General features: G+C 44.1%; 1 protein-coding gene across 2 annotated transcripts; it reads left to right on the plus strand.

Moving 5' to 3' along the window:
* Window positions 1–6,829: 6,829 nt before the first annotated feature.
* Window positions 6,830–13,071, plus strand: KCNF1 (potassium voltage-gated channel modifier subfamily F member 1). 2 transcript variants are annotated; one of them, XM_083495651.1, is made up of 2 exons: window positions 6,830–10,726; window positions 10,818–13,071. In XM_083495651.1, the coding sequence occupies exons 1-2, from the start codon at window positions 10,639–10,641 to the stop codon at window positions 12,314–12,316; spliced, it is 1,587 nt and encodes a 528-aa protein (XP_083351777.1). In that variant the 5' UTR covers window positions 6,830–10,638; the 3' UTR covers window positions 12,317–13,071. The 2 variants fall into 2 exon arrangements, with proteins under 2 accessions (XP_083351777.1, XP_083351776.1); XM_083495650.1 differs by having other exon boundaries at window positions 10,722–13,071.
* The last annotated feature ends 1,018 nt before the right edge of the window (window positions 13,072–14,089 follow it).

A 14,089-nucleotide genomic window follows, 5' to 3' on the forward strand; every position in this document is an offset into this window, starting at 1 on the left:
CTAATAATGCCTAAGGCATTTACTCATATAAATGCTTGACAAAAAGCAGTTGCTGTTTCTATGAGTGTCTAAAAGTGCAAAGTGAGACTGTAGGTAGAGAATGCAGTAATGCATCTGACAAAACAATGAAGAAGTCAATATCTAAACAGCTAATTTCGCCTAGTATGAAGGACCTTCCGACTCTGTCGTCTGTGCTATATAAATCTAGCCTGGAATGACAGCGGCTTTGAGGTGGAATTCAAACGCTCCTCTGCTTTTATAGCAAGGTCACATTGTTGGGGTGTGATGTTGGCTGGCCATAAATGAATCAGCTGTTGCTGGTGCCTGGGCAAAAAGCCTCAAGCTCTGAAGCCAGTGGATGTACCATGCAATGATGACTGGAGAAACTAGGCAGGCTGGTGTAACTCAATCTGGATGCTCATTCAAAATGTTAAATTATCTTTGCAAAGGGATAGAAGGCTTAGAAGGATTTGCAAGAGGCTCCCCTGGGCTGTGACCTTTCTTTTTCCTGAAGAGAGGGGCAGCAGCTGGCTCCTGCTTTGGGGAAGGGGGTTGGGAATGAACCTGAAGATGAACTAGAAAACTAGAAACCATTCTACATTCTGCCGCCCAAATGAACTTTTTTTGCGTTTAGCTCACCCAGCAATTATGGAGAATATTTTCAGGTGTAGTTCAGAGATTTTTGAACTTCATTCAAATGAACTAGTTTGTTTCAAGCACTGGACCTGACTAGCAACCACATGGGGGGGGGGTTCTTTAAATTAACTATCAGATGTGGGGGTCGAATAGTCATTGGCACAGTGGCATATTCAGCAGGAATTTCTAAGCTATCCTTCCTAACTGTGATATCAGTACAGTGGTACCCTGGGTCACATACGCTTCAGGTTACAGACTCCGCTAACCCAGAAATAGTACCTTGGGTTAAGAACTTTGCTTCAGGATGAGAACAGAAATCATGCTCTGGCGGCGCGACGGCAGCAGAAGGCCCCATTAGTTAAAGTGGTGCTTCAGGTTAAGAACAGTTTCAGGTTAAGAACGGACCTCCGGAATGAATTAAGTACTTAACCCGAGGTACCACTGTAAATTACCCCTGTCCTGGCACAGCAGTCTCCTCCATGCTATCTGTGGCATGGTGGCAATGATTTTTTTTTACAAAGATCACAGCTCCACCCTCCCTACCCTATGTGCCACAGTGCTTTTGACTACCCCTGCAACACCTGGTAATTTAAGTTTTAAAAAATGTTATTGGTGTCATGTTTAGTCAGGCCTGAGACTATCCCTGACTTGGCTGATAGTATGTGTGAGTCACATACTGTTTTCAGTCCTTTTTGAGAGAAATGGGAAATCACCCTAGGGAGAAGTGAGCACCCTGCTCTCTCTCTCGCTCTCTCTTTTTTGAAGAGGGTTGTTTGCAAGGTAATGTAAAGAGCTGTTTCCTATATCCACTCTTTTTTTTTTTTTAAAAAAGAAAATATTAAAAATTTCCAATCAAACCTAATGATATATTCCAAATTATACAAATTATCCAATAATCAAATGTTGTGCCTAATAATCAATTATTATCGTTTTTTAGCTAACTTCTCATGCTTCCAGATCGAATGAATCCTTATCATCAAACTGCATTTCAAAATATTACAATAATTCCCTTAATATCCATTTTTTTTTAACCTTTGAAGGACTCTGAGCAGCAGCAGAGTCATACTCTAATAAAGGGAGTGGGAATTTTCTTCACCAACCAGGGCTCCCCCCCCCCAGTCAGAACTCGCTGAAACTCAGTTCTGGCACCTCTCAGGTGGATGCCACTGCCATTATAAGGGAACAAGGGAGGCGTTCTTGGTGAGTTCTGGCACCTCTTTTTTCGAGAAAAAAATTGCATTTCTGAGACCCACATTCCCTCCTTGGAGAATCTTTTAGGGACTGCATGCTAGGAGCAGTGGGCGGGGCCAGAAACAAAAGTGGGTGGAGCAATGGATGTGATGTTTACCTTTGTACTGAAGACTGTGTTCCAGCACCACAAATAATAATAATAATATAATAATAATAATAATTTATTATTTATACCCTGCTCATCTGGCTGGGTTTCCCCAGCCACTCTGGGCGGCTTCCAAAATAATATTAAAATACTGTGATACATCAAACATTAAAAGCTTCCCTAAACAGGGCTGCCTTCAGATGTCTTCTAAAAGTCTGGTAGTTGTTGTTCTCTTTGACATCTGGTGGGAGGGCGTTCCACAGGGCGGGCGCCACTACCGAGAAGGCCCTCTGCCTGGTTCCCTGTAACTTGGCTTCTCGCAGTGAGGGAACCGCCAGAAGGCCCTCGGTGCTGGACCTCAGTGTCCGGGTAGAACGATGGAGGTGGAGACGCTCCTTCAGGTATACTGGATCGAGGCCGTTTAGGGCTTTAAAGGTCAGCACCAACACTTTGAATTGTGCTCGGAAACGTACTGGGAGCCAATGTAGGTCTTTCAAGACCGGTGTTATATGGTCTCGGCGGCCGCTCCCAGTCACCAGTCTGGCTGCTGCATTCTGGATAGTTGTAGTTTCTGGGTCACCTTCAAAGGTAGCCCCACGTAGAGCGCATTGCAGTAGTCCAAGCAGGAGATAACCAGAGCATGCACCACTCTGGTGAGGCAGTCCACGGGCAGATAGGGTCTCAGCCTATGTACCAGATGGAGCTGGTACACAGCTGCCCTGGACACGGATTTAACCTGTGCCTCCATGGACAGCTGTGAGTCCAAAATGACTCCCAGGCTGCGCACCTGGTCCTTCAGGGGCACAGTTACCCCATTCAGGACCAGGGAATCCTCCACACCTGTCAAGCATTTCTACATAGACACACACATATACATCTCTGCATCCTCCCATCCAGGCAGACAAGGAAGCTAAATATGGCAGCGCCTACAAATCATCCCATAAGGTACAGCTGGGCTTGAAAAGGCCTCTTGGAGCAAACATAAATGTTACAGCACTCAAGTGCAACCATCTAGCATGGGTCCACGTGAACATTCTCGCAAACCAGCCTTCGGTCAGTAGTACTATCTCCTTGCTGCATGGTTGCGAACATGGCCTCGGGGGAGATGTCGGCAAATAACAGCTCTGCCTAATTAGATACTTATCTGAAGATAGACAGCTCTTTCATATCAACCATCACGTCACAGAGAACACCAACTTTACGTTTCCCAAGAGAGTAAATTTCCAGCATCTGCCTAGGGCACGGCTAGAGATGCTTTTGTTTGTTGAATTAATCTTCTAATGATGACATTCGTAATTGCTTCATGGTAAAACAGAGGAAAACCATCACGCGCTATGTATTCATTAGCAGAAATTGGCGGCCTGTAGATAGGATATCCGCTTGATGGGGCAAAGTGTTAATGGAGAGAAAGGCGGCAGCAAAGGGAACGTTAAAAGGCAAAAATAAAAATGCAGGTGGTCCAATTAGTAGCAAAGTAGCCTTTGCCAAACTTGTGCCCTCCAGATGTTCTGAAATTTAATTCGCATCAGCCCAAGTCAGTAGGTCTTTGGGCACATGATGACACTTTCCATCAGCTGCTATAAATTGTCAGGGGTATCCACCACCAAAATACTCAATAATATCACGTGGCTGCAACTGACATGTGAATGGTGTACATTATTCAGCAGTAAAAAGGACAAAAGGAGAGCCCTGATGGATCAGAGCCCATCTAGTCCAACATCCTGTTCCATAGTACGTAGCCCACCAGATGCTTCTTGAGAGGCTGACAGGTAGGAACACAGGCATCAAAGTGCTCTTCAGTTCATGTTCCCCAGTTAAGTTTACACGTGTGATGTTTAGAAATACAGTCCAGGTTCCCTATTACAGTGGTGCCCCGCAAGACGAAAAGAATCCGTTCCGCGAGTCTCTTCGTCTTGCGGTTTTTTCGTCTTGCAAAGCAAGCCCATTAGTGGCTTAGCGGCTTAGCGCTATTAGCGGATCAGCTGATAAGCGGCTTAGAGGCTTAGCGGATCAGCTGATAAGCGGCTTAGCGGATCAGCTGATAAGCAGCTTAGCGGCTTGGGAAAAGGGGGGGGGAACCCCGCAGGAACTCGCAAGACATTTTTGTCTTGCGAAGCAAGCCCATAGGAAATTCGTTTTGCGAAGCACCTCCAAAATGGAAAACCCTTTCGTCTAGCGGGTTTTCCGTCTTGCGAGGCATTCGTCTTGCGGGGCACCACTGTAGTTTCACCATATCAATAGCTGAAGTAGTTCTGTCTCAGGTTCTGCTGACAACTTGTTTCCACAGGCTAGGTCTCCCTCTAAATACTTGTTTGCTCTAAAGTTGTTATAATAAAACAAGATTTTGCATCGAACGCCTGCCTAAATTTTTCACGGCCCATGAAGCACCTTAACATGTGAAATCCGAGCTTTGTAGTAAAACTTCTACAGACCTCAGTGGTGGCGTTCAGGCTCTCAAATTTCAGTGGTGCCTGGGCGACGCTAAAATTCGGTGCCTCCTTTGCCGCCTCTCATGCTTCGTTCTACAGTATTGTTTTGGCATCCCGTGCATTGCGGCGTCTGGTGGAGCCACACTGAAACTGCCTCTGCAGATGTAAGCAGCAACTGTCAGGTTGCTATTGCAAAAGCCTCGCTCACCACGTGGCAATGACAAGACCAAGCCACCACATTGGTGAGGATGCGAGGTTGGGTCGTTTGCTGCCCTGATTGCATCCAGTCCTTTAGAAATGAAATTCCATTTCACCACGACCAACAAATCCCATCATGGAGTGCTGTTTTGTTATCGGAGGGACAGCAGCAAACCCAGCAAAAGGGAAATAGATTGTTAACAAGTACAAAGTTGGGGGTTACAAACCTCAGAAACTGCAATCTCGAGGCACACAGCTAAGGCCAAACAAAAATTCAGAAACGTCAGCTACGTCAAGTTTGCTGGGGAGGGATGAACTTTCTGGTTGATAGTACTTTTTTTTGTAATCAACTTAACTTCCCCAGCGTCTCATGAGGGTAAAAGGGTTGTAGAGGGGTGGGGTCACTCACACAAGCCCTGTCCCTAATAGCGCCCCCCAAGCACATCCCCTCCTCCAATTCCACTACCCTGATTCCAATCCCTTTCCCCAGTAGTTTTTAAAGAAGAACATAAATGTCAGGATATCTGACTGCAGCTCTCTGTCTCTATCTAGTTTTGCCCACTCTTTAACTCCAGGGTTGGGGGTTCGAACCCCACGTTGGGTGAAAGATTACTGCACTGCATGGGGTTGGACTAGATGACCCTCAAGACCCCTTCCAACTCTACGATTCTGATAACTACCCTGGGTGGCAAATTATCAACCAGCACCTGCCTTTGTTACAAAATCCAGTCTTAAGACAGTGAGTCCATTTTAATTTTGTTTATTTCCTGAAGAATGATACTGACAGCTCAGGATTGGATGTCAATTCTCATTTGGCTAGCAAACACTGAATCAGTAATTCTAAAGCTTTGGTTTTAAAATGCTAGTTGTGTTCTACAAAGTGCTTCAGGTTTGTCTATTCTGGGGTTATAATTATTCCCTCCACTAGCCGTGGCCAATTGCATATGAAATGCCATGAAATCAGAGAAACCTTAAGGCGCATACATAAAGGAACTTGTGCTGCCTGCTAATGTGTGATATTTTTGGTCCAGTACTTTGGATTTAAAGTGTTATGAGGAAACTAACCCTGAAGCTGAAGGAAATTCAGCCTATGTGAGAAATGCAACAACCGACTTAAAATTCTTTCTAGAAATGTATGCGAATAAATACATATAATGTAATGAATATATATATAACCAACTAAAAACATAGGAACAATATATAGTGGCAGGCCTTCTGCACACAATACAGTGGTACCTCAGGTTTCAGACGCTTCAGGTTACAGACGCTTCAGGTTACAGAGTCCGCTAACCCAGAAATAGTACCTCGGGTTAAGAACTTTGCTTCAGGATGAGAACAGAAATCGTGCTCTGGCGGCGCAGTGGCAGCGGGAGGCCCCATTAGCTAAAGTGGTACCTCAGGTTAAGAACAGTTTCAGGTTAAGAACGGACCTCCGGAATGAATTAAGTTCTTAACCCGAGGTACCACTGTAATATACAGTGGTACCTCTAGTTGCGGACACAATCTGTTCTGGGGTGCTGTTCGCACCCTGAAAAGTCTGCAACTAGAGCGGCACTTCTGTGCAAGCGCAGAGCGTGATAGAGAGCTTCTGTGCATGTGCGAAGTGCGCTGAATGCCTCTGCGCGTACAGCAAAACCCGGAAGTATACACATCCGGGTATGCCGCGTTTGCAACCCGAAAATCCGCAACATGAAGGGAACGTAACAAGAGGTATGACTGTACATTATGTGCATTCTGGCTGTATACACACCACATATTTAAAGCACATGACATACCTCAAAGAATTCTGGGAATGGTAGTTTAAGGGTACTGGGGATTGTAACTCTGAGGGGCAAACTAGTTTATCCAGAATTCTTGGGTGGAAGTCAAAGGAGGAAATAAGATCCCTGATTGACACAAAGCTTACTGGGCAACCTTGCCTGTTTGTCTCAACCTTATTTACCCCACAGGGATCTTGTGAGGATAAAGTGAGAGGGACCATGTATGAATGCTCTGGATGAAAAGTGAGGCAAATGTATTAGATTGACAGACAGAATAATATATATCTGCCAAGAAGAAGATTAATTTGCCCTGGGGAAGAAAAAAGAACGTTTATTTTTTTAAAAAAATCAATAATTACAGCACATTTTCTTTATACATCTATTTCTACCTATAGCTATGTATCTTTGCAACTAATTGGTACTTCCAGATGAAATTGTACATTTAATGGTATGAGTAAGATGCAGAAATGTTTTAGGAAGTATGCACCATATGTTTCATGCCTTGCTTTTTGCTTGATTTATGGAATTATTTATAGGACCATGCCATAATTAATTATTTTGTTCAGAGCATCCCACAAGTGACAGTAATTATCCAGCAGTCTAGCTTTTTCTTTTACATTTTTTCAATCCCCCACACTGGTAAATTTGATATAAAAAAAGAGGAAAAGGGGGTTGGATCTCTCCTGTGCAAGGAAAATTATGGGTGCGTGGGCACAGCATTGCTTTAGTTTTTTGTTTTGGTACCTTGTTATGCCAATGTCCTCAGAGACTTTGCAGAGAAATTGAAGGCAGGGGAATGAATAAATAAATGAATAAGTGACACAGAAAATACAAACTGTATTGAACTTGGCTTGTGTTATGTGTTAATTAACTCCTAATTCAGGTCACATCCATGCCATGCATTTATAGCACACAGCTTCCCCACAAAGAATCCCAGGGACTGTATTTTACCCTCACAGAGCAACAATTCTCACCACCCTTGGGGGAAAAACACTACAGTTCCCAAGATTCTTTGGGGGAAGCCATGTGCTTTAAAAGAAGTTTGAAAGCAAGTTTGCTAGTGGGACACTGCATGCTCATTGCACAAATGGCAAGGGAGACTTTGCATTGGTGTGAAGAATTTACAATGCGTTGATTTTAACTGGTCACACTTAGAATGTTGACTTTGCAAATATCGCTTCTTGGCTTATCAAGTGCAGCTCCCCAACATCCACTGGACTTTGCAAACGTGTTACATCTGTCATGCATTCAGCATTCCTTCGAATGAGCTTATATGCTTAAATTAGCCCAGCAAAACCTTTTGCGTGGTTATTTTAGAACCATCTATCATTAACATGTCAGATAGGAATCAGAAGAGCTTTCTGTAGGCCATGGGCTTTTTAAAAAGGGAAGACATTTACAGTGGGGAGGGAAGGCCATTGCAGAGGGAGTAAAGGACCCCTGGACAGTTAGGTAAAGGTAAAGGGACCCCTGACCATTAGGTCCAGTCGTGACTGACTCTGGGGTTGCGCGCTCATCTCGCTCTATAGGCCGAGGGAGCCGGCATTTTGTCCGCAGACAGCTTCTGGGTCATGTGGCCAGCATGACTAAGCCGCTTCTGGCGAACCAGAGCAGCACACGGAAACGCCGTTTACCTTCCCGCCGGAGCAGTACCTATTTATCTACTTGCACTTTGACATGCTTTCGAACTGCTAGGTTGGCAGGAGCAGGGACCAAGCAACGGGAGCTCACCTCGTCGCGGGGAGTCGAACCGCCGACCTTCTGATTGGCAAGTCCTAGGCTCTGTGGTTTAACCCACAGCACCACCCGCGTCCCTAAGCACCACCCGTGTCCCTGGACAGTTAAGTTCAGTCAAATTTGACTATGGGGTGTGGCGCTCATCTCGCTTTCAGGCTGAGGGAGCTGGCGTTTGTCAGCAGACAGCTTTCCGGGTCATGTGGCCAGCATGACCAAACCGCTTCTGGCACAACGGGACACTGTGATGGAAGCCAGAGCGCACGGAAACACTGTTTACTTTCCCGCCACAGTGGTACTTATTTATCTACTCACGCCAATATGATTTTGAACTGCTAGGTTGGCAGGAAGGCAGGTCAGTCCAGCATCAGCATGGACCACCCCTGGACCGCTTCTGGGGTCTCTGCAGCCTGACATGCCCTGCTGCTAACACTTCTCCGGCCCACAGTGCAAACACCTTCTTATTTCCAACCAGAAGCACTGCATCAAACGGGGGGCAAAACCAGATGAGATAAAACATGCCTGCCTCATTCACATGTGAAGCACAGAAATGGGAGGCCTTCAAGAGGCCTTCAAGATTGCCACGGGCTTGTGTGAGTTACCAGTCTCCAAGCTACACTTGAGTAGATCAACCACGTGAGCCACCTTTTTTTTAGGGCAAGTTGGCCCTGGTGCATCTCTGGGACTGACTCAGAGCAAACTAGGCATCACATCCTTCACACAATTAGGAATGGCCAGATTTTTGATTTTTTTAAATAGTGAATACCAGGAGCAGAGGCCTCCAGACCAGATCAGGCCCATGGCAGGGAGGGAAGGTGGGATATAACCCTTTGTCCGACTGTGGTCCTGGATTCCCTCTGCAACTGCCATTTGAATTTGGGGTGCGTAATGGCATCATAAAAATGAGCAACCAAATTATACCATGCTATTAAGGATGCCCAAACTATAGGGCCAACATGCCTGAAAAATGTGGTTGCTTTGGCTTCTATTTTGTTTGTTTACCTAGCGGGTTGAAAGCACACTGGCCTGGAGCAGAGGATGTTGTTGTTTTAACCACCAACTGCAAGCAATTTATTTGTGTGGCTCTCTTGACTGGTCATTGAAAACAAGCCCCAGAATTTAGCAAAACAGGCTCATTTAACATCACAAAGGGAATGATTAAAACCCACTGCGTTATTATGAGCCTTTCATGTACCCTGCGTGAAATAACTTGGAGAGCACAACAAATAGAGGAAGTGCTGTTTCCCGTGAAAGCATGAAAACTTCTGCAGCTGAATTTTTGCTCGGTGTGTCTTGGACCAGCTATTGGCGCCCAAGTTCTGTTGTGGCATACATTCATTCATTTTATTTATTTCATAAAACTTATACATAGCTTGATTGTGTAAAAACAAAGAACCAAACCAAACCAAAAACCTCAAAGCAAGATCCCTGTCAAGGACTGGTAAAATTGCCCACTTGATTGAGGTATTGTAAGAGACAGCAAAATATGAATTCAGTTTGATATAGAAAAAAATTAACCATTAGTGTACCTGATCTCTGCAAGGGTCGCAACAACCCAAAGGCGGAAACTCAACTGCGCTCACATGGTAGAAGGTTGTTCTGAAAACTTGCCCACTGCCAAATTCTCACTGTAGCTAAGAACAGAATGCCTCATAACTTCTACTCTTGCACTGAAATGAATCTGTTCCTCCACCTAGTTGGCTTGAGCTGGACGTAGTTTCTTCTTCAGAGAGAAAGGACTGGTGCCGGTAAAAAGGAGGAAGCAACAACATTTTGGCATCCCATGATGTAAATGCCTCTTCGAAAGAAAGAAAAAAGTCTGTCCTTAATGCATTACCAACTTTTCTCCCCCAGATATATTCAATGGTCCTTAAACACATTATATATAAATGCTTCTTTCCTTGAATGTTCAAGAATATGTACCCCCGACCCAATAATAAACATGCAAATAAGGAAACCGCACTGTACATCCCTAGACACCCATCAATGGTATTTAATCCCCACCTTGCAGTACTGCTCCTGTTTTTACTGCATTTCACCAGAAGAGGGTAGAGTTTGGAAAGCACTTGACGGCAGCCTGGAAGTCCTATTGTGCTTGTAAACAGCAAGGAGGATAACAAGCACAACTTTATCCTTCGCACACTTCAAGCCCTTGTGTGAGGGAGCTGCTGAAAAACTCCAGAATATGTTTGTACCAAAAGACACACAACAGATTTCCCTCTGTGAGCCTCTCTGAAGCCAAGACATCACAAAAGCGGCTGATGGGACTTGTCTCTTTTTTTCCTCTCTTTCTCTCTCCGAACTGTTTCGTTCACTTTTTTTGTTATTTAGGCATAAGGGACTTATTGTAGGAACCAGAATCTCCGATGGCAAATCAATGCCATTTCAGGAAATAAAGAAAAGCTGAAAACAGCAATAGGTGAGTTTCCTTAAGTGTTCCTCTGTCTCCCTGTCTGTCTCTCTCTCTCCCCCACTCCTCGTTCAAATCTACTGGAGCAATCGCTGCTAGTTAAACAACCGCGCTCTCTCACTCGCAAGCAGACAGATGACTTGCCTCCCCACTGCAGCTTGTTGCAGACTTCGCAAGGTTTCGCAGCCTGCAGGTTTTCCTTTTGCAGTCTATTTTCCCCCCAGTCCTGTTCAAAGTCGTTGCCACTTAAGGTTTTGCTAATGAACAGCTGACTTGATTTATCGAAAAGCTTCTCCCGTAATAACTTGTGGGAGGAGAAGGCTGTTGGAAACAAGGCAATAACGTTAAAATGGCAGATGATATTAGTTTTCAAGAGCTGGAAAGTGACGGGTCAGAGAACAGTGAAGAAACAGAGATTGTCGTCAATGTCGGCGGGGTGAGGCAGGTGCTGTACGGAGACCATCTCAATCAGTACCCAAACACGAGACTAGCAGAGCTTGTGAACTGTTTATCAGGGGGATATGACACCATTTTCTCACTTTGCGATGACTATGATCCTGGGAAGAGAGAATTTTACTTCGACAGAGATCCGGATGCTTTTAAATGCATAATTGATCTGTACTATTTTGGGGAGGTTCACATGAAGAAAGGGATATGTCCCATTTGTTTTAAGAACGAAATGGAGTTTTGGAAAGTGGATCTCAAATTCCTGGATGACTGCTGCAAAACTCATCTCAGTGAAAAAAAGGAAGAGCTAGAAGAGATTGCCCGCAGGGTCCAGCTGATTTTGGACGACTTGGGACTGGACACCTCCGAAAACAGCTGGAAAAAATGCCAAAAGTACATTTGGAAATTCATGGAAAAACCAGAATCTTCGTACCCAGCTAGAGTAATAGCAGTTGTGTCTTTTCTACTCATCCTAACCTCATCGGTAGTGATGTGTGTGGGGACCATCCCAGAACTGCAGGTGGAGGACTCTGAAGGAAAATCTGTTGAGCACCCAGTGCTGGATAAGATTGAGACAGCTTGCATAGTCTGGTTTACTCTCGAGTACGTCCTCAGACTCATCTCATCGCCTAACAAATTGCACTTTGCTCTTTCTTTCATGAACACTGTCGACATATTCGCAATACTTCCCTTCTATGTCAGCCTGATATTGACCCACTTAGGTGCCAAACTGATGGAGCTAACGAACGTGCAGCAAGCCATCCAAGCACTTCGGATCATGAGGATCGCAAGGATTTTCAAGCTGGCACGGCACTCCTCGGGTCTACAGACTTTGACCTACGCTCTTAAAAGAAGCTTTAAGGAGTTGGGGCTCCTCCTGATGTATTTGGCTGTTGGGATATTTGTGTTTTCTGCCCTCGGTTATACGGTAGAGCAGAGCCACCCCGAGACGATGTTTAAGAGCATCCCCCAGTCCTTTTGGTGGGCCATCATAACCATGACCACGGTGGGTTATGGGGACATTTACCCAAAGACCACGTTGGGCAAGCTCAACGCTGCCATCAGTTTCCTTTGCGGGGTCATAGCCATTGCACTCCCGATCCACCCTATCATTAATAACTTTGTCAGATACTATAACAAGCAGAGAGTGTTGGAGACAGCTGCCAAGCACGAACTGGAACTGATGGAACTATATGCAGGCGATAACAAGAAAGGTGGAAGCCCCAGATGTGAAGCTGCATCTCTTCTGGAGACAGAAAAGGAAGATCCCCGGTGGAGCAGCCATCTCAGATTCTCTAACAGTGACACCGTCATTCACCTCCTGTCGGATAACCACCACCGAACCAGACTTCAGAGCTGTAAGTAGCCTGTGAGTTTGCCTCCATTCGGTGGAAATCTGGAATACAAGTGACAATCTCGTCTTGAAATAAGAATAAAAGGGACTCCTTTGAGGTCAGCCGCTCTTTTTCATGTGCATATATTTATACATAGGCAGACATATATGTATGTATATCTGTGTGTGTGTGTGTGTGTGTGTGTGTGTACACACACACACACACACACACACACACACTCTCTCTCTCTTCAGCAACTCCATCTCAGCTTAGTAAGCCATTGTTTATAAAACACAAGAACACAATGAATGTATGGCCAAATATAAGAACTGCATCCTGACTCAGATCCCTTTGTAAACATTTCAGAGGGGTCAAAAAAAGCATACCAGTCAGTATATATAAAACAACTTGGATGTAAATTCTTATAGAGTCAGAAAAAAAATGTATGTATAATAACAAAGGGGGTTGGGAAGAGAACAACGCTGAAAAAGCAAGTTCTATCAAATGTTTCTCTAGTTGGGAAGTGCTGCTTGAAAGAAAAATTAAACTGAACTGTCACTTTATGTTCTGCCTAGCAAAATGCTACTTGAGATGTATGATGCTCTGGGAGATAAAGCAAATGTAAAGAAGCCTCTGAACCTTAATGTTTGGAGAATTCAACCTTCGTTTTTAATAGAGAAAAATGTTTATTGCTCTAGCCAGATTTTTTGAAAGAGAAAAGGATGAAGAGCCAATGTGTTAATGATAGAAATATAACAGCAAATAAAAAAGTCTTGATTAAAATGCAGTGGGCATGATTTTCTTTAAGTAACTTCCTTCAGTTCTTCACAGGGAAGTTGCATACTATATATATATATATATATATATATATATATATATATATATATATATCCCAAAGCTGAACACTTACCAAAACCTGTGAGCATTCTAAATCTTTCAAAATAAATATTAAGTAACTGCAATGTATATTCTACTTATAATGATCAACTATTAGTACAGCAACACAGCACTTGATTTCTTAAGATGAGGAAAGGAATTTTGTGTGCCTAATGTCCTGTGTTTCATCAGTACAGCACTGTATATCACTGGGCAATTTATGATGTGATGTATTTGGACAGCTAAGTAAAGCATCTTGGAAAATCAACAGGATTTTAAACTGCCCAGGCTATACCTGCTTTATGTTGGAAAGGCTTTATGATGCTTAGAACTTCCTGGCTCGAATGCAGTGGTGCAATTGCTGTACAAAATGCCAGCGGCTGGCTTTCCCCCTATGGGGGGCACAATCAAGGGGGCAAAAAGCATAAAAGCCTGCCAATCGAAATGGGTGGGGAGAAACCCATGCCAAATTGTGTGTGTGTGTGTGTGTGTGTGTGTGTGTGTTGCCATACGTCCGGAATTTCATGGACATAGCTGGGATTCAGCTGTGAATTTCCATAAAAATAGCTCAAACAACTTCTTTTTTAAAAGAAAATTAGCTCAACAACTTTGGCCAAAAAAAACGCTCAACTAGTTTTGTTTCCGGACTTTCACTTTTTGAAAATATGGCAACCCTAATCAACATTTTCATTATTGTGGGAGTGGATTGGGTATTGGGTGCCCTGAAAACAAATGCATAAGAAAGAAGGCAGCAAATGTATGTGCGCACCACTTCCCACCACACTTTAATAAGTTATGCCATTGTGTTGACCTGAAGAATGTGTCTGTGGTTTCAATGTAATTGTTTGGAACTGGGGGTTTGAAAGCACTTATTTGAATAACCTCATTCACATTTCCTTGGAACTTCCCCCCCACAAAGTAGCCGTATT

The sequence above is a fragment of the Podarcis liolepis genome, assembly GCF_965112155.1.
Source record: "Podarcis liolepis genome assembly, chromosome: 3".
Lineage (NCBI taxonomy): Eukaryota > Metazoa > Chordata > Lepidosauria > Squamata > Lacertidae > Podarcis > Podarcis liolepis.

Bases quoted from the DNA above. Each gene is read 5' to 3' on its own strand.
- KCNF1 (XM_083495651.1), top strand. From the start codon at position 10,639: ATGACTTGCCTCCCCACTGCAGCTTGTTGCAGACTTCGCAAGGTTTCG. The intron at 10,727-10,817 runs GTCCTGTTCAAA...AACTTGTGGGAG, and splicing joins TGCAGTCTATTTTCCCCCCA to GAGAAGGCTGTTGGAAACAA.